Raw genomic sequence first — 12,868 nt, forward strand, 5'->3', positions numbered from 1 at the left:
TTTGGTCTCATTACTATATGAATGTAAATAACAATAAAGCATACATGCAAACTGTGACTACATGCCTGCTTTTCTCAATATTTCACTTCGAAAGTATGCGATTGTATTTGTTTAACGGGCGGTGATTTGTATAGGGGCACTGGAAAGTGCACAAGGTTGTCCCTGTCCCCCCCAGAATTTTAGTGTCTCCTACGCCCCTGGGTGGAAACTAAAGTCACCTGCTACTCTGCAACTTCTGTTTTTAAGAGCCTTGAAGGGCTCTTCCTATATAAACGTTTTTACCACAAACGTACACAAAGTATGAAAATAGAAAGGTGCAGGCGTGTAATACAAAGATAAAAGTTTTTAAAGGGAAATAAATAGCAAAGAAAAACAGTAAAACAAATGACAAGCTACTTCCATTTCTCTGGGAGGCATAGATCAGTCACTGATTGCAAATCATGACAGATGAACAATAAAAAATATTGGGCGATTTCGGTCTTCCATGGTCTTGACAAGGAGGGTAGGTGATTAGATAGTGAGACACTGACATCTAGTGGGAGAATCGCGTAAATCTATACAAATAAATGGCGTGGCTTCTCTCCTGTCTCATTACACAAGGAACACGCACGAAAGAATATTTGACGCTATAAACATCTTTCATGTTCATCTTGTTGAGATAATTTAGAACCAGGATTTTGGAGAAAGAACGAGAACGCCTTCCTTTCATTCACAACAAGAGATGCAGCAAAAGCGTACCTTCGATATAGCAGTGGCGGCTCCTACCCCACAGCGCAAAAAGTAAAAATAAAATGACAATGACGTATCGTTATTGTGATTTTTTTCCAGTTGCATGCCGTCAGCGGCCTGTTTGGGGCTGAGCTGGCCAGAGCAGGGGAGGAGTGGCTTGCACTCCCAAAGTGCGCATGAACTGTTTGGCCGGTCCTCTTGGGCCAACCAAACAGTCATGCGCACTTGGCATGTTCCTACCAGGCTGCATTACACAAACTTGTGAGGAACATGCACAGGCTCCCTGTTCCAGTATGAGGCGATGTTAAACCTCAATTTCATGAGGCAATGTCTCCCGCATTAAGGCGCCTCCTCAATCAATTAGAAGAATAAACAGTTTGTCAAGTAATGGGGTCCAATCAATAATTACTTTCTAGGTTAATGGAAAGTTAAAGGGTATTATCACAAACAAAAAAAATAAGGACTACAATCAATGCCATGAAAGCTCTAAGATGTAAAGGTATACAGAGTATGTAAAACTCAGTCTCAATGGGCTGCAAAATCATAAGAAAATTGCAGAGTATCCTAAATGAATGAGAAAATCTTCTAGCTTCTATTATTAGGAAAACTGCAAAATCATCATGGTGTGAGAAAAGTATAATTTCTTCAGCTAATCAGAACACATTACCTTAACACATAAGTGCCACCCACATTTTTAACTTTATCCAAAACCATGTATGCTAATGTCGCACGCAGACGTTCGAACAAATATGAAACATTAAGACAATAAGAGTTTCTTCCAGTGAATGAAACCAGTGAATAACACAAAATGGAATAGATACTTGTTGCAATCTTACATCCACACCATAGCAAGTTCAACCATACATAATCCATTATGTCATCAGCTTAACTGCATGCTCTGCGAAGCCTGTGAGGAGAGAATGTGTGTAAGGGGGATGCAGGGGTGAGTGACAGGGATAACATCAATTATGTTCAAAATAGAGATTTATACAGATGTGTGGCCTATCTAAAACACACTAATAACTTCACTTCTATACATCATAGGAATTTCAATTACAATTATATTAATTCAGTCTAAATATGTAGGATCATGTGTAAAATGTATATAATCCAAGACAGAGTCCCAATGTTCAGAAGGATGTCTCATGTTGTATTGAAAGGGTAAATCCCAAATACATTGCTCTATGTGCAATACCACGCAGGAGGGTTTTGGTAAAACTGAGCATTGAGTGAAAGGCTAAAAGGAAAAGAAGTGCCATGCCTCACCCAAACCACCGGCTCCACTCCACGGCACGCCTGTTGCTTCCAAATGGGGACCTATGGAATACGAACAAGAATGCACAGTGATACCTTGCACACAAATATTGAATGGTTTTCAAACTGAGGCAACAACAGCATGTGGTGGTAAAGGTTCCAGGCATGAAGCAGCTCATTATGTCTGGTATGCGGCCATCTCTGCTTGCGACCCGTGTTATTTATCTTTCACCTTTCTCATCTACCTCAGATCCTCTACATCTGTCTCTGACAATTTCTACTAATGTCCAGCCCTCTCTGTGTATGTGTGTTATTTTGTTATATGCCCCGTCTCCCTGTATCTGTCTTGCATCCTATCCTTGGCCCACATTTTAATCTCTGACCCCACTTGCTATAGCTATCTCGCATCTATGTATTGGTTTTTTTTTGTAAATCTTTTTATTAAAACTGATTCGACAACATGGCATAGTATCACAGAATCACAGCAAAGGCGGCAGCAAAATAAAGGCTTTGCAGAATGCAACAAGGTTATACAGTTGGAATTACATGGTGAGGGAGACATCTTCTTCAAAAATTCGGGGGGGGGGGGGTACATATATTACCACGATATACGTTCCAAGGGGCCCATATCTTGGACCACTTGTGGGGGCAGCCCCGAGCAGTGTACACAGATTTTTCCCGCTGCATGCACCAATCAAGGTCCTTTTTCCAGTCCGCAATTTTGGGTGCATGCGAGGCCCCCCAGTGCTGTGCGATATTCCTTTTGGCTATCATGCAGCCGAGTGTGACCCACTGTATGGCGTAATGATTGAGGTCTGTTGGCTCCCAAATGTTAAGGAGGCATCTGGGCGCTTCCGGCTGGATCTCAGTTTTTAGAGCGTCACTCATGATTTCCTGTATCTTGCGCCAGTATTCCTGAATTAACCTACAGTGCCACAAAGTGTGCATAAAGATGCCTGGTTGCTTGCAACCCCGTCTACAGGACCCATCCGTCTGGCCCCCCATATGCACCAGTTGGGGCCCCGTCACATATATTCTATGTAAGTTTTTAAGTTGGACCAACCGGAGCCGCGCTGATATAGCAACTATCTTAGGGGACGAGATCGCCTCCTGCCATCCCACATCGTCTAATTCAATACCATCTTCTGTCCATTTCTCTCACAACAAGGTTAGGGGGTCACTCATATTATTAATAAGTTTCCTATACGTTAGGGATATAGCTCGCTCGGGCACGTGTCCATCTAAAAGTCTGTCCTCTAATGGGGAGCTGTCCGGTAGGGAGTCCTCGCCCGCTAATACTGACTGGAATGCATGTCGGACCTGAAGGTATCTAAACAACTCAGAGTCTGCCAATGAGTACTAGCTCTTGAGAGAACTGAACGGTTTTACTCCTTCTGCACCCCAGAGGTCCCCAATACTGGAAATGCTGATAAGGTCCCATTTATTAAAACCCTTGGAGTTTCCCAGATAACCTAGCTGTTGTGAGTCCCAAAGAGGGGTGGCAAGTGTCAGCCTATTATTCCAGCCTAGTGATTGCGTCGCTGCGTGCCAAATCTTGACTGTGTGCTTGGTAGGCCCCGTGAGAGGGTATTTGTTAGGCTTAGAGTACAAAGCTCGTGTATAGGTGCTGTGAGGGAGGATTCATCGGTCCATACGGAACCCTGGAGCGTCAGGGGGGACGTAAGTGCCATGATTTATCGCTATGAGGTGAGCAGCCCAGTAATACTTTCTGATATCTGGCAGTCCAATACCACCGTCGTACCAACTAAGCGTGAGTTTTGGCAAGGCGATGCGTGGGCGCCCACACCACAGGAGGTCCCTCTGGAGTCCCTCTACCTCCCTGAAGCACGAGTTGGGGACAGGATCTGCAGCATTTTGCAGTGCATATAGGAAGCGGGGAAGGGACATCATTTTAAATAAGGCGGCCTTGCCTAAGAGAGAGATCGGGAGTGACTTCCAATGTACGATGTCACTTTTCAGCCGCTGCAGGGGTGGGCCTAGGTTGCGTTCATATCTAAGTGTAGGGTCAAGAGAGACAAATATGCCCAGGTATTTAAAGCCTTCAGCGACAATGGAGATGGGGCAGTTGCGGGGCAATTGGGGGGAGCCCGCATGCAAGACATATATAAGTGACTTCTGCCAATCGACCCGGAATCCAGAGTACCTCCCAAAAACATCTAATATGTCGAACAGGACTATCAGGGACCTCTTAGGAGAGGCTAGGTAAAGGAGGATATCGTCCGCATAGAGGGAGATACGGTCCTCCCAGCCCGCAGACCATTGCAGCCCTCGAATAGTCAAATCTTTACGGATCCAGGCTGCGAGTGGTTCAAGGGCCAGAGCGAACAACAGCGGAGAGAGCGGGCAACCCTGACGGGTGCCTCGAATAAGGACAAAGGAGTCGGATTTTTTGTTGTTCACTACCACCTGCGCCAGAGGTGCGGTGTAGAGGAGCTTTATCCAGTTGATGAACGTCGGGCCAAACCCTAGTTTAGTTAATACTGCGAATAGATAAGGCCACTCAAGCGTGTCGAATGCCATAGTGGCGTCCAATGGTACTATGATTGCGTCCTCACGTATGGTAGGGGCCCTGACCAGCACCCCGTGGACTCTGCGTAGGTTCAGGGCAGTGTTCCGTCGAGGCATGAATCCTGATTGGTCAGGATGTACGAGGTCCCCTATTACTTTCACAAGTCTGTTGGCTAGCACTTTCACTAGGATTTTAGGCTCAGCATTTAGCAGGGAGATAGGCCGATATGAGGCGCAGTCGGTTTTGGGTTTACCATCTTTATATATGGTGACAATTGTCGCCAGACGCTGGTCAAGAGGCAACACCCCCTCCGCAAGGCTGCCGGTGTACATGGACTTCAAATAGTGGCTCAATTTATCATGGCGCAGCTTGTACAGCTCAATGGGAATACCATTGGGGCCGAGAGCCTTGCCCGGGCGCAGCGCTCGTATTGCTAACGCGATTTCCTCCGTGGAGAGAGAACTAACCAGGAATTGGCGTTCCGCCTCCGGGAGGGCAGGAAGGGAGATGTTCTCAAGTAGCTCAAGGGAGACTGCTTGCGTATGCGGGACGACAGAGTTAAATAGTGTGTGGTAGTGGGCCGCAAATTTATTAGCTATCTCCTGGGGATCCGTTATAGAGTCACCCTCCGCCCCCCTGAGCTCCGGGACTAACCGGCTAGCGCGCTCTCTCCTATTCAGCCAGGCAATTCATTTCCCTGCTTTATCCCCCAGTCATAGATACGGCCCAGACGTTCCTGACCCATTAGCTGGGCGCGGTCAGTGACCAGTGCTCTATACTCGTCCTGGCGGAGTCGGAGCGTATGCATCGTCTCAGGTGTGGGGTTTAAGCTAGCGTCTTGCTCCAGTCGGTAGATATCCTGCTCTGCGTCCGAGATGTCCCTCAGCTTCTCTTTTTTGGCTCCCGCTATGAGGGACAAGGCCTGACCCCTGACCACTGTTTTGAAGGCTTCCCAAAGCGTCTGTGGGGATTCAACTGTGTGTTCATTTTCTGTAAAGTAATCGTCAATAGATTTAACAAGGTCTTTACGTATTTTGGGGTTTTTGAGATGCCAGGGATTTATGGGGGCGACTCGCCCTACTTGTTTGTAGTCTAACACTATGTGCGCCCATAGGGGGGAATGGTCCGATATATCTCTAGCGAGGTGTCTGATCTCATGGAAGCTGGCGACCTGGGAGGCGGGGGCAAGTATGTAGTCCAGGCGGGAGAGACTTTGGTGTGCATTAGAGTAGAATGTATGTTGCCGCTTATCTGGGTGATAGGTTCTACCAAGCCCAGTGCATCTAGAAAATTAGGAAGCATCTGAGCTGGTGGGGGTAGTACTCAGGGCGGGTGTCTATCCAGCTCGCCCGATATAACGGAGTTGAAGTCCCCGCCAAGAACGAGGTACCCCTCCGGTAGTGTGAGCAACAGAGCACTGATAGCTGTGAATGTGGCAGATTGCAGTCCAGGGGGTACATAAATTGAAAGCAGGGTTATAGCATGACCCTCCCATTTGCCCGTGATAGCAACATATCGCCCTTGATCGTCTATGTATGTGGATTCCACTGAGAGTGGGAATGATTTTTTTATGACAATGCCCACCCCTCTCGAACTAGATGTGAATCCCGCATGTGCAACCATCGAATAGCCCCACCTGGTCATTGCTTTACAACTATTTCCCATTAGATGCGTTTCCTGCAGTAGGACTATGTCAGGGGAATGTCTTTTTATGTATTGGGTCACTACACTTCTTTTAATCTTGTCTCCCAACCCGTTGACATTCCAACTTAGGATTTTGACTCCCCCATTCCGCTGCGTACCCATGTGCGTATCAATAGTGTATGGCTTTGCATTGTATAGTTAGGGACTATGCCGTTGAGAACATGCAAACAACAAAAAACAATATAAGACAGTCCCTCCCAACTCCCCCCCTCCCTGCTTCCCTGCACTCTGGGCTTCGAACTGCCCATCAGAACATAAAATGCAGAGTGCCTGTCGCCCATTAAGAAAAAGTTAACTCAGCTAAAGAAAGAACGTACGGGGAGTCTGTGGCACTCTGCCGATCCCTCCTCCCATCATGCGGAACCTTCAAAAGCCCTGCGAAAGGAGGCCAAATGGAAGAACAATAGCCCATGCGGTAAACAAGAATGTACATTTCAGTGCCAGGAGGTCCGAAGGAGCCCCCGTCAGTACCTGACCACAATGGTATACAGCGTCATTGTGAGTTCCTAGGGTTTGCTCGTGGTGTCAGCTTTCCCCACTTCAGCTATCAGATGGGCCACTATTTGAAAGGTCTCTACGTCTCTCCAGCCAGTCCATTGCGGCCTCCGGAAGGTCGAAAAAATAAGATTTCCCATCCGCCTCAACACACAGTGGCGCAGGGAAGATCATGGCATATTTCAGGTCTCTATCGCGTAGTTGCTTCTTAATGTCTTGAAAGGAGCGCCGGCGCATCTGCACCGCGCGCGTAAAGTCAGGAAAGAAAGAGACAACCGCATTTTCTAGGCGGGCTGGGGGGGCAACCCTAGCGGCCTGGAGGATAACGTCTCTATCTCGGTAGTTTAACAGACGGGCTAGTATCGGGCGAGGCGGGGCTCCCGGTCTTGGGCGGCCCCCAGGCACCCTATGTGCCCGTTCAACAACGAAGAGTTTGGAAAGGCCCTTGGATTGCAATTTGGTTGTGATCAGGTTCTCAATAAATAGGTCCACGGTGGGCCCCTCCGTTTTTTCTGGCACCCCAAGGACGCGTATGTTGTTGCGCCGCATCCGTCCCTCATAGTCATCCAGCTTATCCTCTGTGGCTTGTCGGAAGGCTTGTAGCTCCGAGACCTCAATTTGCACTTGCGAGACGTCGCCAGAGAGGCCGGCAGTGGTGGTTTCAAGTTGCTTTACTTTTTCTCAATAGTTTGCGAGATCGGCCCGTATCAGCGTCATTTCGGAGGAGAGGGTATCAATAGACGTTCGGACTCCAGTTATAGCTGGTCTAGGAGGTCTTTCATAGTGGGCTCTGGAGGGTCCTGTTCCGTGCCGCCCCGGGGCGCGTCGCCCACTGCCTTCTTCTCAGGAAGATCAGATTTCATGCAGGCGTAGCGATCCAGCTTGCTTTGCTGGGACGATCTCGCTCCCTTAACGTTGGACATGGTGGGTCTCTCCGCCCTGTCTGGAGGATCGCAAAGCTGGCAATTGCAGAGGGAGGGACACTGGCAGGAGGCCGAGAGCGAGAAGTATTACAAAGATGCCGCCCAGCACTTGGCACGGGAGTGGAGCGCAACCCAACGGCCTCTAGTCTTAGATCGCAGGCGGGGAGGGCCAGGTGGAGATTCTATGCCAGTATTGTGCAAGAGGGGGGTCTCGCCACGTGTATATTGGTACTCAGGAGCTGGAGTGGCAGTGCCAGGTGTTCAGGAGTACACTCACCATGCAGTCGACTCCCAGCTGCAACGCGTGGCCCACGATATATGGGGGAAGCCCCAGAGGGTAGCAGCGACGATTCCAGCAGGTACGGCGACTCCCAAGACCCTAGGGCTGGGTCCAATTGCAGCGGAGTCGTTCGAGGTCCACAGGTGTCGCACCAGATCCCAGCGCGTGAGCACACCACCATAGAGGGCAAGACGTGCAGGAAAAGCACAGGTCAGTCCGCAAACTTCACAGCGGCGCGCCCCACCTCCATACCTCGGATGAATTTGCGGCACCTGCATCCCGCAGCCGATCACCCCGCCTCAGCACATGCTCCCGGATCCTCTGGGGAAACGAATGGACGCCCTCGTCCCTCTCCCTTCCGCCACGGTGAGCGCCAAGCGGCTCGTGTCTTCAGTGAGGGGGGAGGGGGAAGAAAGTTCTCCTCGATGTCTCTCCGGGGGATGCCCCGCTGCAATGATATGGCCACCAGGTAGGCACCCCACTCTGAAGGGGAGGCAGAGCCAGAGGAGGCCCCCGTCAGGTTCGCCGCCGCCGCTGCGTCCCGGCCGGGAGGCAGGGGGGGGGAACCGGCAAGGAGCGATGTCCGCAGCCCGTAGCAGCGCAGAGGGGGTCACTACGACAAGATTTGTCGCGCCGTCCGCTCCAGGTTTTTTTTAGCAGATCGGCGACTTCCGGCCGCGGGCGGCCGCCGTCACGGTCTCGCCGCGCCGATATCAGGCACACCGCAGCTCCCGGCTTCAGACGCACCCCAGGGCCTCAGGCGTCGGGACTCCCCTCTCTGGGTGAAATGCAGCTCCGGAGCTCCGCAGGGCACGACCAGGGTCAGCTGGCCCCCGGGACTCCGATTTCATCGGCAGAAGACAGGATAGGTTGCAGGATAGTCGATTAGGAGGAGGTTCTCGGCGGAGCCCGAGAGCTACGCAGCCATCTTGTCTCGCAGCTCGGCCACGCCCCCTCGCATCTATGTATTGTTGACCTTTTTTTTATATCTAACCCTGTCGAATCCTTTCTGTCTCTCAGTTTAATTTGTGACCCTCTCTCTGCATTTGTGCTGTACCCTCTCTAGCTAGCTCTAACCCTCGTTATAATCTCTGACCCTCCTCTCTGCATTTGTTCTGTATCCTCTCTAGCTAACTCTGATCCTCGTTATAATCTCTGACCCTCCTCTCTGCATTTGTGCTGTATCCTCTCTAGCTAGCTCTGACCCTTGTTATAATCCCGAACCCTCTCGATGCATTTGTGTTGTACCCTCTCTAGCTAGCTCTGATCCTCGTTATAATCTCTGATCCTCTTCTCTGCATTTGTGCTGTATCCTCTCTAGCTAGCTCTGACCCTCGTTATAATCTCTGACCCTCCTCTCTGCATTTGTGCTGTATCCTCTCTTACTGGCTGTGACCCTCGTTATAATCTCTGACCCTCCTCTCTGCATTTGTGCTGTATCCTCTCTAGCTGGCTCTGACCCTCGTTATAATCTCTGACCCTCCTCTCTGCATTTGTGCTGTATCCTCTCTAGCTGGCTCTGACCCTCGTTATAATCTCTGACCCTCCTCTCTGCATTTGTGCTGTATCTTGTCTAGCTAGCGTTAACCATCGTTATAATCTCTGACCCTCCTCTCTGCATTTGTGTTGTATCCTCTCTAGCTAGCTCTGACCCTCGTTATAATCTCTGACCCTCCTCTCTGCATTTGTGCTGTATCCTCTCTAGCTGGCTCTGACCCTCGTTATAATCTCTTACCCTCCTCTTTGCATTTGTGCTGTATCCTCTCTAGCTAGCTCTGACCCTCGTTATAATCTCTGACCCTCCTCTCTGCATTTGTGCTGTATCCTCTCTAGCTGGCTCTGACACTCATTATAATCTCTGACCCTCCTCTCTGTATTTGTGCTGTATCCTCTCTAGCTAGCTCTGACCCTCGTTATAATCTCTTACCCTCCTCTCTGCACTTGTGCTGTATTCTCTCTAGCTAGCTCTGACCCTCGTTATAATCTCCGACCCCCTTCTCTGCATTTGTGCTGTATCCTCTCTAGCTAGCTCTGATCCTCACTATAATCCCTGACCCTCCTCTCTGCATTTGTGCTGTATCCTCTCTAACTAGCTATGACCCTCGTTATAATCTCTGACCCTCCTCTCTGCATTTGTGCTGTATCCTCTCTAGCTAGCTATGACCCTCGTTATAATCTCTGACCCTCTTCTCTGCATTTGTGCTGTATCCTCTCTAGCTGGCTCTGACCCTTGTTATAATCTCTTACCCTCCTCTTTGCATTTGTGCTGTATCCTCTCTAGCTAGCTCTGACCCTCGTTATAATCTCTGACCCTCCTCTCTGCATTTGTGCTGTATCCTCTCTAGCTGGCTCTGACACTCATTATAATCTCTGACCCTCCTCTCTGTATTTGTGCTGTATCCTCTCTAGCTAGATCTGACACTCGTTATAATCTCTGACCCTCCTCTCTGCACTTGTGCTGTATTCTCTCTAGCTAGCTCTGACCCTCGTTATAATCTCCGACCCCCTTCTCTGCATTTGTGCTGTATCCTCTCTAGCTAGCTCTGATCCTCACTATAATCCCTGACCCTCCTCTCTGCATTTGTGCTGTATCCTCTCTAACTAGCTATGACCCTCGTTATAATCTCTGACCCTCCTCTCTGCATTTGTGCTGTACCCTCTATAGCTAGCTCTGATCCTCGTTATAATCTCTGACCCTCTTCTCTGCATTTGTGCTGTATCCTCTCTAGCTAGCTCTGACCCTCGTTATAATCTCCGACCCTCCTCTCTGCATTTGTGCTGTATCCTCTCTAGCTGGCTCTGACCCTCGTTATAATCTCTGACCCTGCTCTCTGCATGTGTGCTGTATCCTCTCTAGCTGGCTCTGACCCTCGTTATAATCCCTGACCCTCCTATCTGCATTTGTGCTGTATCCTCTCTAGCTAGCTCTGATCCTCGCTATAATCCCTGACCCTCCTCTCTGCATTTGTGCTGTATCCTCTCTAGCTAGTTTTAACCATCGTTATAATCTCTGACCCTCCTCTCTGCATTTGTGTTGTATCCTCTCTCTAGCTAGCTCAGACCCTCGTTATAATCTCTGACCATCCTCTCTGCATTTGTGCTGTATCCTCTCTAGCTAGCTCTGACCCTCGTTATAATCTCTGACCCTCCTCTCTGAATTTGTGCTGTATCCTCTCTAGCTAGCTTTAACCAGCGTTATAATCTCTGACCCTCCTCTCTGCATTTGTGTTGTATCCTCTCTCTAGCTAGCTCAGACCCTCGTTATAATCTCTGATCCTCTCTCTGCATTTGTGCTTTATCCTCTCTAGCTAGCTCTGACCCTCATTATAATCTTTGACCCTCTCTCGTTATCTGTCTCGGATCCTCTCGATCTCCGGGCCTTGTTTTAATTTCTGGTCCTGTAAACCTGTCTTGCAGATTCTCCATCTCGTAGCCTCTTCATGTTGAACCTGTTCTGTTTACCATTGACCCTCCCTACCTGTCTTGGTTTCTGGTTGTGTGTGACTGCTGGTAGGAAGGATTGCGTTCTGCTGACTGTCGGTGTGTGGAATTCCTCAGTGTGGTAAGACACGGTAATAAAGGTTTCTTTCAATATCAAATTTATAACAGCATCTAGAATATGTCACTTATAAAACAACTTGTCTCATCTACAAAGGCATACACCTAAATCCCCCGTTTATTTTGCACAAAAACTGTAAACGGTCTGTTAAATACAAAGAACACAGGAAGATCTGGGGACCATGGACAAAATACTTTGGACTGACAGACAAGATATTCACTGAACGTCGAGTGGAGAAGGACCACTGTGGGCATTAACCCCTGACCAAGCCCAGAGGAAAGAGTAAACAAATGTGGGCACACAGAACTACCGAATGGGGACAATAATGATGCCCAACTACGATAATCCCAACTGATTAACACACTGTTAATACCACTGAAAATGCCTGTGCTGCCTTTTTTGATAAAATATCAATAAAAATAGTTAAAAAACGGAAAATCAAGACTACTTCCCATAAAAAAGTCTACTAGAAAGTGCATGTCTCAGGAAATATCCTTATGATCATAAATGTGTTTCCCATCAATCTAAACCTTCACTATTAACTGACCGAACCCCACTCATGCTGTCATGGCACTGATAATAGCCTGCTGATGAAAGGAATATTCTACTGTTACCGTTTAACTATATTAGTGCTCACTACAAATGTATATAATATTTAGCTGCACTTCCACTGTGCAAAATGTCATATCTACCCCAAACACAACTAGTGATGCACCACAAAATATATAAGTCGCAACCAGATTCCAAAGACAACTTTCTCAATTCTCCTTGCTTATTATTTTCACTTGTAAAAGCATCCAATGGTTACAACACAAACCAGCCAATGCGTTTCGGCCAAAGATTGGACTTCTTCAGGGCAAGCTGATATGTATTCGATATGTATCCAGGGCCAGTAGCCATTTAAAATCCATCACACGGTATGAACAAATATTTCCAGGTCCAAGGATAGCAAATAACCAGAGTGGAACTTATATTAATCAAACTGTCTGGGCCAACTCGCCCCCACAATCGGTGCCGTGTTAATCACCGAGTAGCCTTGCAGGTCCACCTCTCCCGTCACTTCACTGACGATAAGTGACACGCTGTCCTATGCTTTGTTGGGTACAATGTCATATCTAAATCACTCCTCAGTGGTTTGAGCCGACACCAAGCCAGCTCCATGTACTAATTATATACACATTCTTATTCTCGCAAATACTGCGGCTGTAGTTGCTCAGTTGGTTAATATTGAAGGAAACAGTGTACAAGTCGCTGAGCATGTATATCTGTTATGCACATTTGTAGTCATCAGAAGTACAGCATGAAAGCACGTACCCCTCACTTGCCTTACAACTGAACTTTTCTTATGTGTAAATTAACCACCTGCAGATACTGTGCGAGGTTTCCTAACCTCT

The 12,868-nt window shown here is 48.3% G+C and overlaps 1 protein-coding gene across 1 annotated transcript in view; it reads right to left on the reverse strand.

The window, feature by feature from the left end:
- The window catches only part of NTAQ1 (N-terminal glutamine amidase 1), a 222,675-nt gene that overhangs the window by 107,959 nt on the left and 101,848 nt on the right, over window positions 1-12,868 (reverse strand). Inside the window, exon 3 of the mRNA XM_085604995.1 lies at window positions 1,996-2,046. Within this exon, the coding sequence (XP_085461121.1) occupies window positions 1,996-2,046 (51 nt within the window). The remainder of the gene's footprint in view (window positions 1-1,995; window positions 2,047-12,868) is intronic.

Source organism: Triturus cristatus, chromosome 5_1, assembly GCF_964204655.1.
Source record: "Triturus cristatus chromosome 5_1, aTriCri1.1, whole genome shotgun sequence".
Classification (NCBI taxonomy): Eukaryota; Metazoa; Chordata; class Amphibia; order Caudata; family Salamandridae; genus Triturus; species Triturus cristatus.